The sequence below is a fragment of the Vanessa tameamea genome, chromosome 23 (assembly GCF_037043105.1).
Source record: "Vanessa tameamea isolate UH-Manoa-2023 chromosome 23, ilVanTame1 primary haplotype, whole genome shotgun sequence".
Taxonomy (NCBI): Eukaryota; Metazoa; Arthropoda; class Insecta; order Lepidoptera; family Nymphalidae; genus Vanessa; species Vanessa tameamea.
In genome coordinates, this window is record NC_087331.1 from 3916305 (window position 1) to 3934119 (window position 17815).

At 31.8% G+C, this 17815-nt stretch overlaps 1 protein-coding gene across 4 annotated transcripts in view; it reads right to left on the reverse strand.

The window, feature by feature from the left end:
• Nucleotides 1–17815, reverse strand: part of LOC113401933 (uncharacterized) — a 113696-nt gene that overhangs the window by 24328 nt on the left and 71553 nt on the right. For all 4 annotated transcript variants that reach the window (XM_064218605.1, XM_026642012.2, XM_026642011.2 and 1 more), the window contains 5 exons: nucleotides 6867–7513; nucleotides 5309–5466; nucleotides 3947–4090; nucleotides 2323–2512; nucleotides 91–214 (listed from right to left, as the gene is read on the reverse strand). In XM_064218605.1, the coding sequence (XP_064074675.1) occupies nucleotides 91–214; nucleotides 2323–2512; nucleotides 3947–4090; nucleotides 5309–5466; nucleotides 6867–7513 (1263 nt within the window). The remainder of the gene's footprint in view (nucleotides 1–90; nucleotides 215–2322; nucleotides 2513–3946; nucleotides 4091–5308; nucleotides 5467–6866; nucleotides 7514–17815) is intronic.

The following is a 17815-nucleotide window of genomic DNA, read 5'->3' on the forward strand; positions in this document are numbered from 1 at the left end:
TATTTAGCGATTTTTCTTCAACTTGATACATACGAAAAGCTTGATTTCTTAAAAGTATATTTGAACGGTACAATTTTGAACTGGACTTACCAGTAATAGCTTCCAGTTCGTAGCCATCTGAAGCGATTACAGTGATGTTATGTCCGTCCACTGACATCTCAATAGGGCAGTTAAGGAACTCAGCGTTGATCACCCGGAAACGGTACTTGTAGCCCTGGGAATAAATTCGAATATCCCGTAAAATATTACCAAGAACTTAATAGTAGTTCGAAATGTTCAAGAATTTACTCCAGATAGTCTTTTCAGCTTAGCTGCGGTTTTTCAATTACTATTTGCCTAATCTCTCCTGAACGAGATTTTTTTTTATTTTTATCTTCTATTTCATGTTACGTCATTACTTGAATAACTATTATATTGAAATGGTCAATAATCTATAATAATATTAAAAATGCAAAAGCAGCTCTGTCTGTCTGTTTGTCTAGTACGCTTTAACAGCTGCACCACTGAACCAAATTCGATGTAATTTGGTTTGAAGTAAAGAATAAAGAGACATAATACGATCAGACCTTTTATTAAGTCGCTTTAAGTAAATTTCTAATAAAGGCTATAACTATAAAATTAACGTTAAATATTCTGTATAACTCAGAAATTTAAATTTATGATTTTCGGAAAGATAGCCAGATAATTCTATAAATATTCTGTACCTTCAGCTTATTTTAATCAAACTTTGTTTAATGCTGCACTGCAGCTTTAATAACATCAATTTTAAACAATATGTGGCTTGATAAATTCCCAGCGGTAATTCGAGGCAATTGTAGCTTGTCAAATATACCACGTTATGCAAATTTCGGTATTAGATGTGCATTTGGATACACATAATTGTATAATTTGACACCAAGTTTATACGTTTTCATCTGACTAAAAATTAATATTCAGCCATGCTACATCACAAACACCACATTCACTGGATAGAATAAACTAATTAAATTCTGATATTGCTGAATTAGTTAATATTTCGTGTATTAGTTTTTATATAGGAGAATTAGGTGTATTACACGATAATATGTGAAATTTTATTTAAAATTCAGAGACACTAATAAATTTATAAATCAATTACACAATTACATACATTGATTAATTTACGAAATAATGGTTCAATATTTCTTGTACAAGAAATATTGAACGATTATCCCAAGCAAATGAAAGATTAATGATCTATTACAGTATTAATACCCCTAAGCTGGATATATATGGATCAAAATATAAATATTTTTGCGGCTTTACCCATGTCGAATTATCCCTAACTCACTCCTAATATTATTATGATGTTATAATGAAATAGATTCTCATTATTATTAAACATCTCTGATCTCGTCAAAGTTTGACTGTCTATCTCCTTATCTTTAAACTAATCGAATCCTAATCCTGTTTTAACGCCTCCTCTCCTCTTGGTTATAACATTTGGAGTTTATTCAACCACGCAGCTTTAATGGTAGGTGAACACTGAACATGAGGCTGGTTTTCTTCAACATCGAGCAAGAGTTAAATCATAAAACATTTTAAATAAATTAAATCACAATAGTGCTTGTCCGCGTTTGAACTCATATTTTTTGTAAGAATTTATGTGATGCCATCTCGGTTCGGGTAAACTAAATATATTGTGTTCGTAAATTCTACCAATACAAAATGCTTATCTTTTTGAAATTTGTTTCCAGAAGATCGATGTAACAGATAAAATAGAAAGCCATGTTCGAGAAACTACAAACCTTCTCGTTTTCTTTTTTTCAATAATATTTTATGAAGACAATTGATATAGATCACACTTATCACAGCCTTTTTTTATGGAATATTTTGGTGGGTGAGCATATGGGCCACCTGATGGTAAGTGGTCACCACCGCCCATTGACAATGGCGCTGTAAAAAATATAAACCATTCCTTATATTGCCAATGCGCCAATAACCTTGGGAACTATGATGTCCCTTGTACCTGTATTTACACTGGCTCATTCACCCTTCAAACCGGAACACAACAATACTGAGTACTGTTGTTTGGCGGTAGAATGTCTGATGGAGTGAGTGGTACCTACCCAGACGGGCTTGCACAAAGCCCTACCACCAAGTAAACGTTAATGTAAAAGATTAATCTAAATATAAATTATTATTTGCTATACAGAAGATCATAGTAACTGAATATTTCCAATTTATTAGGGATAATCTCCATAATTTTACCGTTGCCGTTTCTAATGGACTTTTGGCGGTTTTAATTGAAACTTAATTTTAACATACGACCTTTTGGGTAAATTTCGTATTATAATATCATACCTGTTCAACGTTAAACCTTGCAGCTTGCATATACATGGGCTTGACTGTTTCGTTGAAGATCTTGAAGCGACCGACCCCATTGATGAGGAGAGTGGGTGGTTTATTATCACCTTTTGAATGGTGGTGGTCGGTAAACATTCCCACGGAGAGTTCATGGATCCAGTCCGTTACTATCATTACATGTTCTGATCTGAAAATATGAATATATTAATAAACTAACCTTTCCTAGGTTAAGAACATTATTTTTTTTAACTCCATATTATAAGCTTCGCTTAAAGCGTAGATTTTAAAACTGTAATTGTTAATTGTTACACCATTCGAATATTGGGCTATATCCTACATATATTAACTTTAAGGGACATAGCATCATAATAACCGAGGTTAGTGGCACATTAACGATATAAGGAAAAGTTAATATTTCTTACAACGGGTCCACATCTACGGGTGGTGGTGACCAATCACCGTCAAACGGCCCAATTTCCAGTCTGCCTACCAATACCATAAAAAAATGTTTATCTTATGAGGAATATGAAATCAAAACGACATTTGGATGTATTCTGTGATGTCATTCTATCATATTAGCAGAAAAGAGCTATCCGAACTATTTACAATATTAGCTCTAGGAAATAATTACGCTAAAAATTTAAAGAAATAGGTGTATTAACGGCTGCTTCACAGTATATTTATGATAATATCATGTTTATATACTATTAATACTATAGACACTATTAATATAAGAAATAAGAATAAACTTGCAACCCCTACTTTCCGTTTGCATACGGTACAGAGAACGTTTTTGGGCAATGGTATACGTATATATAATAAGATACCGGGAAATGTAACCAATTTACCATTTACGAAATTTAAAAAGTTTATTAAGACTAAATTAATAAATAAGTCTTATTATTCATTAAATGAGTATTTTTTAGAAAAAACGCCTGGATTTAGGGTCCGGTTCCATCAAAAGACACTAATTATTGTAAAAAAACAGCATTGTAAATATGTTTATTTGAAAAGAGCAACTATGCGAGTTTCTTGCAGTTTCTTCTCGCTGGAGGCTGCTTTCCGAAACGGTGGTAGTTTTTTAATATCGACGATTCAAAAACGCATCGTTGCGAAGTTTACTTGAATAAAATTGATTTGATTTATTTGTTAGTATTCTTTGAATATTAATTTATATTTTATTACTACTAAATCAAATGATTCAGATTTTTTATAAACTTTGCAGATTTTACTGATGACAAAATAACAGTTTCAGAAAAATCCGTTTTTAATTATCATCGCCATAAAATGAATAAAGCTAACGAAATTACAAAGAATGTGTGGGTAATGATTAATGAAGAACGTATTTATAAATTTAAAAAAAAACCCGAATATTCGAAAATTCCATATTTGTATAATATCATTGGTATAACGGGATATTTGATTCCTAAGTCGTACGTTGTACGCTATCGAGGCCGACTAATTTGACTTTGATTTAGGTACAACAAAAGCAAATGTATTATGTATATTAGTCTTCAGAGGCAAATCTATTCAAAATTGGTACTATCCGTGTTAATAACGCTCTAGTGAGTAAAAAATATATCTCCTGTCTTCTAATTCTACATTCAGAGATGCTTCTTACCTGTCATAGTCATACATATCTCCATATGGATCCTGAGATTTTGGTTTCCTTATGATAAGAGCACCAGCGGCGCCGTCAGCTCGTTGCATACCAGAATGCGAGTGCCAGAAATGGGTGCCAGAGTGTGTGGCATTAAATTGATACCTATAACAATGAACATTAAATAAATACATCGATTATTATTATCGGCTTTTAGGTTAAGAGTGACGTCATCACTGTTGTCTTTCTTTCAAGTCACTCCTCCCTTTGATGCCATTGGTATGGACATTGGACATGGTAGAGAAAATATCTAAAACATTATTGCTATCGACTTTGCAATAAAATACTTTGAAGAAGTTATTTGGCACACTGCACTACCGCAAGAAGTTGTAGTCGGAAGGAATAAAATCAATCAATCAGCTTTTATTGCTATGATAGAGTATTTAGTAAATTCAAAATGAACTCTCCTTAGCTACGTAATTTTAATTATATTTGGCATTAATTGTTTAAACAGCTATGCAAATAAAATTTCCAAAAAAAAAATAAGGCTGTGCAGGTTGCTTTTAATAAAATTTGGTTACATTTATTTTACTTATATATTTTGACATCAGTTGGTACAAAATAATTTCACTGCGATTCTGATTCTAGAGAAAAATTTTAATATATATGATCTGTATATTACTGTATAAAGAGTAAATTTGTTTGTTTTATGATTAAATCAAATTCCTTTATTAAATATAGAATCATTACACTTACTTATTGCTTGTCAAATTATAAACTGCTACTGGTTTGGAAAAGAAAATAGCCTGACCTAAAAAAATTACGACAAAAACTCAGCGGGTTTGTTGGATTGGATTTATCTGGTTCGTATCTCATGATAAATGCTTTACAATTAACTAATGATAGTAGCAAGCAAGGAGATACGCTATATACCTAAACATTTTAAACTTGGATATATTTTCAAAGTATTTGCTATTTATATTCTTAGTATAGTAGAAAAAGACAAAATCGATCTAAGTGATATTTTGACGTTAGAAAAACCTAAGATATATTAAATCGATACGTTACATTGCTGCAAGCTAAGCTTTCGGTTTCCTATCCTGTTAGGTCTAAAAAACACAACATAATCCGGTACGCCTTGCGTATTGGAAATATTCAGATTATCTCATAATATTTTCTCACCACGTGGAGTATAAAATCATAATGTACAAACTGTCTTGTAAGATTAGAATGTTAATAACCTAATTATCGAACACATTCGGCACCACATCTAATGAAGTGTGTATTATAATCCTATTAGCATTAGGTCTCTTTTGCTTTGAAAAACAATACAACAATACGATAATTCCATTAATTTAAATTATACGTTATAAAAATAATTACCTGAAAGTAGATTCCGGCAAAATTGGGCACTGAGTGACGTATGGCGTACCATCCATATAAGGCGTTCCGCGCTGATGTTGTCCGTGCCAATGAACAGTTGTTCCCTCCGTCATTAGATCATTTTCGACATCAACTATTATTCTATCGTGTTGGCATACCTAAAATGTATTCAAAATATATATAATTGTTGTATGTTTTTTTTTCATAAAGTAGATATTTTGACGATGAAAATTATATTTGCATATAATCAATAATTTTGAATAAGATTCATCGTATTATTTTTTGTCGGTGCTTAACAGGATTTTCCTCGTACAGCATACAAAGTGTAATTGAGAGTGATGATACACACCCTAGTGAGGTTGGAGTACCTGTTTAATTATGCAATACTTCAGTTATGTCTACCTGTATTATACAAGGGCTCCGTTCAATAGCTTATAAGTGGTTTTATGCTGACTTTGCGCGATTTCTATAATATGAGATATTGTCAGTCAATAATATGATAATCTGTCACTTATAAAACAACATATAATAAAGGTAAAAATATTAGTAGCATCAATACTGTCAAGTAAAAGATTTTAACAGTTATTTAATTACTCAAAAGAAGGTTAATGGTCCTGAAAATGATAAAATTTCGGACTCAAACTACTCACGATATTTTCCGCTCTAGTATAAGATGGATCATAACGTTTTTTAAACCGGAAATATTGCAACCCATTTATTCTAACATCATAAAAGCATTGAAAGTATCAAAACAAAACATTGAAATATACTTATTGTATACAAAGCGTTGTGTTCGAAAAAATAACTTATCAAAACGTTAAATAAAGATGACTCAACGATCAATTTAGATACAGTACATACGTTTTTGTGGTGATTAAAAAGCTCTGAGAAAAAAAGTTTAATTTTCCTTAAGATATAAATTAGATGTAATAAAAAAATAATGATTGGAATATTTTATAGCATAAATAAAAATAGATACACCATTAAAAATATCATCAAGAAACGATAAACGAATTACTAACAGTATTTAAAACGGTATATTTACCATGTTTTTTATTTTTATTTGGTGTCTTGTTTTGGTGTTTTTTTTTGCGCAAGACGGCTGGCAGGAGCTGGATGCGAGTTGCCGAAGAAAGACCACAGTGGCGTGCATTTGGAGAGGCCTATGTCCAGCAGTGGACGAATGCGGGCTGATGTGTGTGTGTGTGTGTGTGTGTGTGTGTCTTGTTCACGAGACTGACGTTTGCGGGTAGACTATATCGGACTACCTCCTTTCTCACACTTATATATGGACACTTCTAATGCCGTCAACATCTACCCGCAAACGTCAGTCTCGTGAACAAGCATTCGTAGATAATGTCGAAATATCGAGCTCCACCAAATAAAAATAAAAAACATGGTAAATATCCCGTTTTAAATACTGTTAGTAATAAAAATAACCATGTTAATTTAAAATCTGATAAACGCATTGTTTTGAATAAATCGTAATTGTAATTATTTTCATTAAATGTTTTTGTACACTTATCGGTAAATTTTTAAAAAGACAAACAACTCTTACCTCAATAGCTGGCCCAGGCATTTTTCTGTTAATAACATTCAATGGTCTATTGATACCATCAGCTGGTATGCAATCCAACCTCTTGCAGTCAGTTGCATTATACGGACAATCGTAGCACGCTTTACTCATAGTTTGATACCATTCTAAATTGAAATGATAGTAACAAATCATTGGCTCTTCTCCTTCCATACACTCACGATGACACGGATGATCTCCTCCAACCAATTCGCCTGTCACTTCATCGTATTGCACATGAGCTCGTATATCATTCTTCTTTTGAATTCTCTGATCCAAAAGTTTCATTTTTTCAATATTGTCAACGGTTGTTTCTTTTTCAATTCGTTCCTGTCTTGTTTTCGTTTGATATTTATAATTATTGTTTGAAATATTTAATACTGATGGCAGCATTACTTTAGACGCACTTTCAGGTTTCTTAACTTGTTCAGTATTATCGATAAATTTGACGTTTGATGATTCTGTGCTATCATTGAATCTGTCACCTTTTAATTCTATTGCTGTATCATTATTACGAATTTTCTCATCATTGTAAAGCAAATCATCTGCTTGTATTTGTTCTGTTGTCACTGGTTCTATTTCAAACTGTGTCGTAGTTTCAAATTCTGCTTGAACATTGATTCCCTTAGCATCTGTAACAAACAAATTGATGCATTAAGGAATGTACGATTATATTGCTTAAATAAAATTAGCCATAAGAGGTTTGTATGTAAAAGATCACAATATCGAAACAGATCGTTTTAATATCATAATTCGTGTGTTTGTAAAAAATAACCTTGAGTTATTTGATTTGTTAATTTAAAATAATGAAATGACATCACGCGATTTTTCAAAACGAATTAAAATTCTCATAAAACTATTTATACGACTCCAATATTTATTAAGACTCGTTAATATTATCGTGAATCTGAATAAATTGTACTTATAAATAATTATTTTGTAAATGTTAAGTCGCTTTAAGAACGAAAGAAAATAAAATCGTCAAAAATTAACGCATTTTGCGACATTTTCTCTTCACGAAGCAAATGGATTTTACGTGTTTTTTTAAAAGTTTCTACAAAAAAGTAATACAAATCAGCAGTACATAATAAAGCTAATTTAGAATTAAGGAAAGTATATAATTTTCTACAGAAACAATTATACAATAAAAACCTACATGTCATTGACCTATGACATTTGATAACCTGATGCCCAAGCGATATAAGAATTGAACATAATATTTCATTAAAAAAAAATTATGTCATGGAAAATTTTCTATACCTTTAAGTTAACCTCCAGTATTTTAGATAACGTTTTCTAAGCATCCATTATTAGTATCATCATAAGGACTTGTTTTTTCTGTCAAGAAAGTTAATGAGGAAATAGAGTAAACTTCGTTTTCTCGCACACTTTTGCACTTTTATATGTGCAGTTACTAAGTTGCCTTAAAATTGGCAGTCGCTGCCCAAATCGGTCAGGAGGGCATCATTATATCAGGATGAAAACAATGATAGTTGTTACATCATTCATATAAATATAAAAGAAAAAAATCCTTAAACATAATTGTAAGAAATATGTAGAAAATCTTTACGCTTTAGAAATTAAAATGTTAATAAAGGAAATAACATAAATGAGAATGATTAAAGTAACAATTCTCGCTTCCAGTTTATACCAAACAACTTAATTAATAGTCTATAGCAACAATGGAGTTCACGTTAGTGTTAAGTAAATAGGAGAAGCTATATTTTCATTCCACATTTAGTACAGGAACCCAAAACCGTGATTTATTTGGATAAATAATGTTCTGTACATTTCCGTCCTTACTTTACTGTTATAGAGTAGACGTCATAAATATCAAGAAACTATTTAAAGCAGTATGTTCCATAGACATTAATGTCGCCTATGACTTTATTTACGAAGCCACTTGCCCAAAGAAATCATATTTGTAACCTTTAAGAAGTTCAGAGGGCCAATATACTCGGTATGATATATAACTTCCATTATAAATGGGACGGTTAATACAACTGCCGACCGTCCCAATTTAGTATGCTTATTTGGATGATAGATATTAAAACTTTCCTAGGAAAGTTTATGTTTTCTGTGTTTTCATCATAACATCACACACACATATGTCTTTAATGTATGACTTCGGAATAAATTTTAACGATGTTGACTAAACAAAATGAAACGAATTAAGCAAAAATACTTGATTAGAGTTAGCTGACCAAATCACAGGATCTTATAAGGTTTAAGCTGCTGACGCTTATGTTTATGAATGTGGACTAGATATTCAATACTATCTTGGATTATTCATATAGAATGATGGCAAAATCGACCAAGATGTGAAGAACAGAATTAGCTCAGTGTAGAAGTAATGATGAAAGGTCACACGAATAATAATTTATAAGACTCAAGTTCACTTTTTTTAATGTTTCGTATTAGTATAATTTTTGTTATACAACGTAGACACCTTTATTAACCTTAGAATTATTGTATAAAGAATATTAATAAATTTGTCTTCGTCTTAGATCGATTTGTTAAGCCAGTAAGCTCAAAGATGAAAGACTAACATTTAACTAACACACATAAATATGTATAGATGACTGAAATCTCGTCTAACATAACCTATATCAAACCCAACTCGCTCATATGATGATTTTATATCACTAGAAATGTAAAGATTCCCATGGGAAAAGCGATAGAAATCCACGCGAACAAATTCACAGTTCGATGTATGTAAAAAAATTATAGAAGTTATTTATCATATTGTTTTACATTTGAAAATGAAAATATATTCGACGAATGTAACCGAAAAGAGATTCAGCTTCGTCACACGATTCCATTTTAATTGGCAGCTGTACAAAAGCTAGCTGTTTCATATACATTTCCCTTTAGAATTATCGAAGCTTTGCGGTTAACGTTGGACAGTTAAAGGCCCTGCGGCTATGGATATAAAGGCGAAAATTCTTTAAAATTTTGTAACAATCGCTCTTGTCGGGACAACATAGACCATAAGAGTGCTTTAAAAATGTTATCTGCGTGTTAAGTTTAAAATTGATCTACATTTAGATATACTTCATTTAATCATTTTATGGACTTAAATTTTTAATATAATGTGTTAGCGATTTAGGTCACAAGATCTGCAATCTACTTTCGTTAAATAAATTTAAATTTAATTAAAAAAGTAATTGTCATTTTCGTTTAGTTTATTTAAGCCTGTATTTGTTTAGACTACCTAACTTTATACATTTAATATTGATATCTAGGTTTATTGTTATACCAACAAAACACAAGCTTGTAACTTAATAAGGTCAATATACAATAGTATTAAGAATTACCAAATATTACGAAATACTTAATAAAACATTACAAGTAACTAAATATTAAATAACATTCTAGTTGATCACGTAATAACTAGCAATTTTATCTTTATAAGTAAAACGAAGTAACTGCCTTTTAATTTCTCATTACTGAGCAAATCAGAAAAAAAAACAAAAGATAAAATAACTCTTTATTGAATAAACACCAAACTTTTGAGAAAAAGGTTTGGTGCTCGTTCAATCACACTGCACCGATGCGGATTGGCAAATGATATGTGGCAGATTTCCATCTGGCCCTTGCAGGTATCGTCGTGTTTTCAATTAATTAAACATATTAAAATCTGTAGTGGTTTTTGGTCCAAATCAGTGATTGGCTTAGACACCATCTCGACTCTTATTTTTTTTCTATGGTCTCTTCCATTCCCCTCTGTTCAATGTCATGCCATCGTACGAGTCGCGCTATCGTTTGATTGTCGCCGCAGTCACGTACCACCAATCAAGGTTGTACCGACTTGCTCAACCTAATCGCACCATTCATCTTGCACTTGCTGTTGTGCGAACGAGACTTTCTGATATTTGACAACTTATTTTTTTTATATTAAAATAGTAAGCCGTAGTATTTTTATCGTTATGATTAAACTGTTAGCCAGCTAACTAGACAAATATCTTAGTAGCCATACTTGACACCTAATAAGTCAAGCAGACTGGAAAGGCAAGAATTTTACAGACATTTACCTACCACCTGTTGGTAAATGTTTACCATTTCGCGGCAGATTACCTATTATGTCTATTTTACCTGAAAATACACCAGCTTACTCACTATTCAAATCAGAACAAAGGAATACAAAAGACGTAGGGCCGTTATTTAGTTGTCTTCGCATCTTCACATCTTGCATCGATAATTGTATTAGTTATAATTGCAGTCGTCCGATCAGATTTTACATTTATTTCGTGATATGAATTTCGATGATTGTAAATTTTGAAATTAAATATATTTTATAAAAAAAAATTAAAAAAAAAAACTATAACTATAACAAAAAAGGGATATATAAAAACGTGAATACATTGTCTTAATGTTTCATTATAATGTATAAATATATTTTCTAGTATTCAAATAAAATAAATCAACGTTTCTATAATATTGCATAAATAACTTCAAATTACCACGGAACTATTCTTAAAGAAATTCCTTTGAAAATCTCAATAATTACAAGCTTTCTATCAACTATCAACCCTCTTGCCCTCAAATACTGTAGTGTTTTGTCAATTAATGAAATTTGTTAAGTAAGATGGTACGTTCCGGAGTATTTAGTTGAAATTGGTCCAAGAAACTTTGTCGCGCCTTAACTTCGACCAAGTTAAATAAATTTCGTTCCACGCTGCGCGTCTCGTGGTCGCAAAAGTATTTAAAGTAGGTCGGAATGTGGACAGGAGAATTTTATTCCGGGGTCCTTTTATTGTAAATGTAATATAAGTGAATTGCATTTATTATGTACATTTAACGTTTGGGCTGGAATGCGAGTTAGCACCATTTTGTTTTTGGTAGTAAAGACAAAATTCGTATGAAGGAAATTCTATACTATAACGTTTATCTGCTCGCAGTTTAACAGTGTCTGATAAGTTCCAAAAATATACTTGGGAATAGACTATTGGCCAATGTTGAGATTATCGTATATCTTATTAAGAAAAAAATGTTTTCATAAAAACTCAAATATCAAAACATCATGATCCTTTTACAAGTTTCACAATTCATCGCTCGGTAGACGTACCCTGAAATCCGTAGGAAACCGTGTAGTATTAGTTCGATTGTCTATTATTGTTTCGGATTTATGTGTCTTTGTAACAGTTTAATTAATAGCACCTCACTTATTTACTAAAGGCAGGTACTGGAAGGTGCATTTAAACTGAAACTGACGTTCGATGACGTAATCATTTGGCATTAGAATAAGTTAAATTTTTACATCATACTAGCAACTTCGTCCGCGTGCATTTTTTTTTTTAAATAATTTAATTAAAGGGAATCCTATTTTTACTCACGAAATTACTCGATACCAAATTCCACAAAACTGTTAAGGAATGAAGTTGTGTGTTAAACTATATTATATATTATAAAACTTATGACTTCCTAGATGATAGCGCACCTTGGATCCAATAAAACGATCGTGTCCAGGCAGTTTCTAACAGATTTATGAATAATTTTACTCTAAATAATATTTTTGAAAAAAAAAAGTATAAATAAAAAAGAATAAAATCAACTGAACCCGCTGAGTTTCTTTTTTTCTTAGATCCGAGATGTTTAAAATAAACTTGTTCATCAGAAACAAATGCCCGCTATCCGGAATCCGATATGTCCGGATTTTTTTCTTTAAATATTTTATAAGGCAACCGTAAGTTAAGCCTATTGAACAATAAAAAAACATCAGCTGAGAAACAACAAAGATTCAGTAAGTAACATTTTGAATTTTTAAATCGTCTAACAAAGGAAAACTATTATTATACTATATAATATATATATAAGGCAAAATATACTTTAAAATATAAATTCGTGAAAGCTAAGCTGTGGGCTTAACCACCACACCATACAATTGTCGGGTCGGGTCGAACCCATTTAAAATATTTTATTACGCTTGGGACCAGGATGATGATGCAGCCTTTTGAGCTAGTCACTAGACCAACAACAGTGACTATTGTTGTGTTCCGGGTTGAGGATGAGCCAGTTTAACTACAGGCACAAGGGACATAATAACTTAGTTTCCAGGGTTGGTCGCACATTAGAGATTTAAGGAATTATTTAAATTTTTCACGCCACATATGTCTTTTAAAGTGGTGACCACTTATCATTAGGTGGCCCATTAGTCTGACCGTATAAGTATTTCATATAATAAAATAAATTCGAAACGCGTGCATTTCTCTTTGTTTAAACGAAACGTCTCTAAAAATACATGCTTAGAAATTCTAATATTTTTAAAACAATTTGTTTTTTTAAATAATATAATAACTCATACCAGGTTATACCTACGGGTCATTAGCTTAAAAACAGTAGCAGCCTCGGCACGTTGCAACCCATTTCTAAAAGCGACATGTTCAAACATCTTATGCAACCCATTTGCCAAGCGAAATGAGCAAACTTGCATGATCGATAAGCGAAATTTGAATTTGTGAACGCAAGCGAAGCGAAAGGGAAGCGTTGAACGTTTTTAAACGTTAAAATTTTAAGTTTTACACCATTATACAATATTGTTTTCGTTTTAATTTCATAGAATATTACTTTTTTATAGACAATTCAATATACAAAACATACGATTTTAAATATAAATATCCTATTTTGGAAATAGTTATTTTCAGTAATAGTTTTTCAGCTGCAAAATGACCCAACAAATAAACATTTTATTTATAATATTTCCAACAATAATAACAAATGGTGTAAACAAACATAGTCGCTACAAATTATATTTATGAAGAGTAATTTGAGAACAATTTAAACTAATATTGTGGAAATATTTCACAGCTCGCTTCTTCTCTTAATGAGAAGGATTCTGAGCTTATTCCAAAACACATACACAATATGACAAAATTCCTGCAGAAACTTTGACTTGCATTACTACAAAATGTACGTAAAAAGGAAGTTCCAATTTCAAACTGCAAATATTTACATGTTGCTGTATTATTAATTCTTTTTTGCACTAATTTTATAATGTTGCCAACATTCTCTTACAATTTAATGTATTTACACTAAACTTATTATGATGAGAATCGAGAGAGTTCTACTATCGAACTCACAGACACCAAAATTTCATGACTTATTTTGCATTAGCAACATAAAAATAGTGTTTCAAAATACATTAATTAAAATTGAGTGCAATATTAAATTTAAAAAGAAGAAATGATATGGGGTTATAATAATGAAAGAGGTTTGATATTCCCTTTGTCATCGTTAGCCCACTCTAACTCCAGCGCCACACATTCGACAAAGATCAACAAAGATAATGGAACAGCGCATGAGGCAGGAAACTCCTCGCGAAAGTTTAAATTGTATGCATTTCTTGTCTGTAGATAAAGAGCAAAGATTTATCAATGTCAGCGACTATGCAACTCCAGCTTTATAAATAAGCATAGTTATAAGATTTAAGCATACATTTTTGTATATTTACTCAATGTTAGTATATAATTCTTGTTGACTGATACGATTATCGTGACAGTCTTTTGTGTTTGTAAAAAAAAAGAGCCGACATGGCTCAGTAGGTAGAATACATATATTAACATACTCGCTATACATAACCGTAGCTAAAAAATTGATTCCGATGTGCTTAATTTATGTTTAAAAATCATCCCGTATGGATGTTATTGCCGGGTGAAAGCCTGCCACTTATGGTCTTTACGTACTAGATATTTATACACAATACACAATAATCTATCTTTATAGTATAAAATTTGTTTACACAATTATGGAATGTTAAAATTAACTGATTCACATTTTACTACGTATATTAACAATATAATTCAAGCTTCAATAGCGCAATGGTTTACAGGACGCCTAGCGATGTAAAAAGTCGCAGGATCGATCCTGACCCCTTATACTATTGTCGTACCCACTCCTTACACAAGTGACGAGCTTAAAACAAGGGGGAAATGCACCGCGGAATACAATTATGAAGTAGAAAGTGATAATGTAAATATTTTCAATAATTCTGAGTGAGTTACGAAGTGATTTTTCAACCCAAAACCCGGAAACCCGTGGAACATCGCACTGCCTGTGTCTAAATCATTATATCATTGCGTTCGATTGAACGATATAGAAGTTCATCTTAAGTAGGTTATCTTATTATCTACTGTTATCAGTTTGAGAATTAATTAATCTTAAATATATCTAAAATTATTCATTAATCGTTTATTGTGCTAAGCTATTGGAATCGTAAAAGTAAATAAATAAAATTATAACTATGGAAAATTCACAATGAAGTAATTACATTAAATGAATCAGGTGTTAAGACGGAGGCGTTGACAATCACCTCAGTTTACTGCCCCGTCAGATAATCCTATCATTGTTTTAAAGTTCCACATCCAGTAGATTGGCTAAGCTATTAATATTAATGTTCTCAGTTTTTATTTTTATTTTTGTAATAAACTATTGAACTAACATTTCAAGAGTTTTGTTTTTCAGTCCAGTTCTTGCGTTATTTTTTTATTCATATAGTATGCAGCAGATTGTTTTTTGACGTCAATCGAAAATATAAAGGTAGGCTAGGTTTTTAATACATTGATAATGGTACACTACACATGGTTCAATCCGCGATGACGCACCCCACTATTTTTCACCACCCCAATCGCTACAGTACAAGTGTGCACTGTAAGCTGTTACAGTGTCAAATCTATTGCTACGGTCTGATTATCTATATGGATACACAAACCCTAAGTTAAATGACAGAAAAGATTCATAGTCAACTGGAAATATGCTCTACCAAAATACCCAATTTCAAATCGCTATGATATTTATTTAATGTGAAATACTCTGTATTTTTATTTTCTACTAATATTTATTTTAAATTAAAGTATGAAAACACGCCACGCCAATTCTGTATTAGTAATTTCCTGGGTTTGGTATTTTTTCCGAACCAGAGTAATGGTTAGCTGCATTATTGAAAACTGCATCTTTCGGTCAATTTGGTATAAATTTATCATTTAACCACTCAATGTAAATCACAAAAGATATAGAACATGAATAATATTTAGATCAACTTTCCCGATGTCTCAACACGGCAACACTGCATGCCGTGGACGACTTTAGACTAAAGCTTGAGTTCTACACCCCGCACTTTCCCCTCGTAGAAAATAGAGGGGCGTGTCTTCATGGATTAAAAATAACACGTACAGTATCAATAATAACTATAGTATTAGTATTAATAATTTTATTTCTCCACGATGTATGTGGTGTAACACATTTGTATAAAGATACCTATGAGAACCATAAAATAAACGCTTAAAGCTTTTTAAAAACTCTTTAAATAATACGCGTGCTATAAATTTCTATAGCTTCGTTCTATCACTGTGAATCTTTGTTTAAATCTCAAATTCAAGTTCGTTGAATATTAAATGTACTGCGATTATCAATTCAGGGAGAGACGGATACTGAGGTGTAAACCTTAATTAATATGTTAATTGAGCTGTGGTACTGGGCAAGTTCGAAATCTGTGTAAACGTAAAAGGACACCTGGATTTGGTCTTACTACTTCTAATCTAAATATGAAATGAATTTTGCTACTTTGTCATAGTTTGACCGATTTATATGAAAGTTTACATATTTTTTGGAACGAAGCCCTTTGACGCGGCTTACAGTAGAGTAAACTGCCAGGCGAGCTTTCCCTCTCATTCTATTTATCTCTGTCTCTTTCTTTCATATACGTTTTTATTTATACTATTTTTTTTCATTGCGTCTATTATTTAATATATGTGTAAATATAAAACGAAAGCAACTTCGCTCCAATCAGATGTCCTATGACACTTCTCGTTTTCATTTTCATATCATAGAAAGTTTTATACAGTTCAACTGATTGTGAATGCGTATTCCAATCGAATAAGGAGTAAAGACATTTATATATGGTCTCTGTTATATTATGCACCAAAAATAATTCTTAATTAATATACCATTAATATATGCAGCGCTATCCGTTGAACTAATTAACTAATGCTTTGTTTTTACTACCGAAGTTCCGATAACTAACGAACATTCGAAACGACATTGTTTCGCAAACTCATAATTAATATCACAGATTTATTTAAGCTCTCGACCAATGATGTCGCGTTTATTCGAAGTCTTATGATGTTTATTTACCATTAAACCTCCTCTAACATAAATATCATTCGTTCGTCAATTCTTCTCCAAATCATAATTCATACGAGTAGGCTCTTAGAAGCACTTCTGAATAGTAATTTCACGAGATTTAATTGAAAGCTAACACGATAGTAAGTAGATTCTAACGAGACGAACCGGCGTGAAACTCAGTAGTGTTTTAATTAATTACATTAATATCATTAATTTATATCTTCTGTGTTAAAATGATGTTCATGAATTGTAACCTTTTTTTTATTATATTGTATAAATTAATATGATTTGTGAAAATTTCTCCATACACACATTGGCAAAGTTCCATCTTTAAAACTCAGATTGACGACCAAGTCATGACGGCACTCTTTCTCACCGCTCGTCGTTCCCAATAAAGCTCGTTGTTCTGGTCAAAAATTTCATGAATCAAATTATCTGGGTAGTTTTATTGCGATGGAATAAGAGCTGAGCTCGAATTCACGTAAAGCACAGTTCTTATAAAGTTTGAAAGCTACGAAAATCGACTCAAGTCGAGACTCAGGCGTCGATCAGAGACTTCAAATATCGCTTACATTCGTTCCAGTAAAATTGATGCTAAACTTAACTTTTAAAAGCACATACAGTGCCACGCAGACAGAGACACTTTTATCATATGACGCAGATAATCTTTACATTACATTACATTACATTTTACATTAGCAGCCTGTAAATTTCCCACTGCTGGGCTAAGGCCTCCTCTCCCTTTGAGGAGAAGGCTTGGAGCATATTCCACCACGCTGCTCCAATGCGGGTTGGTGGACTACACAAGTAGCAGA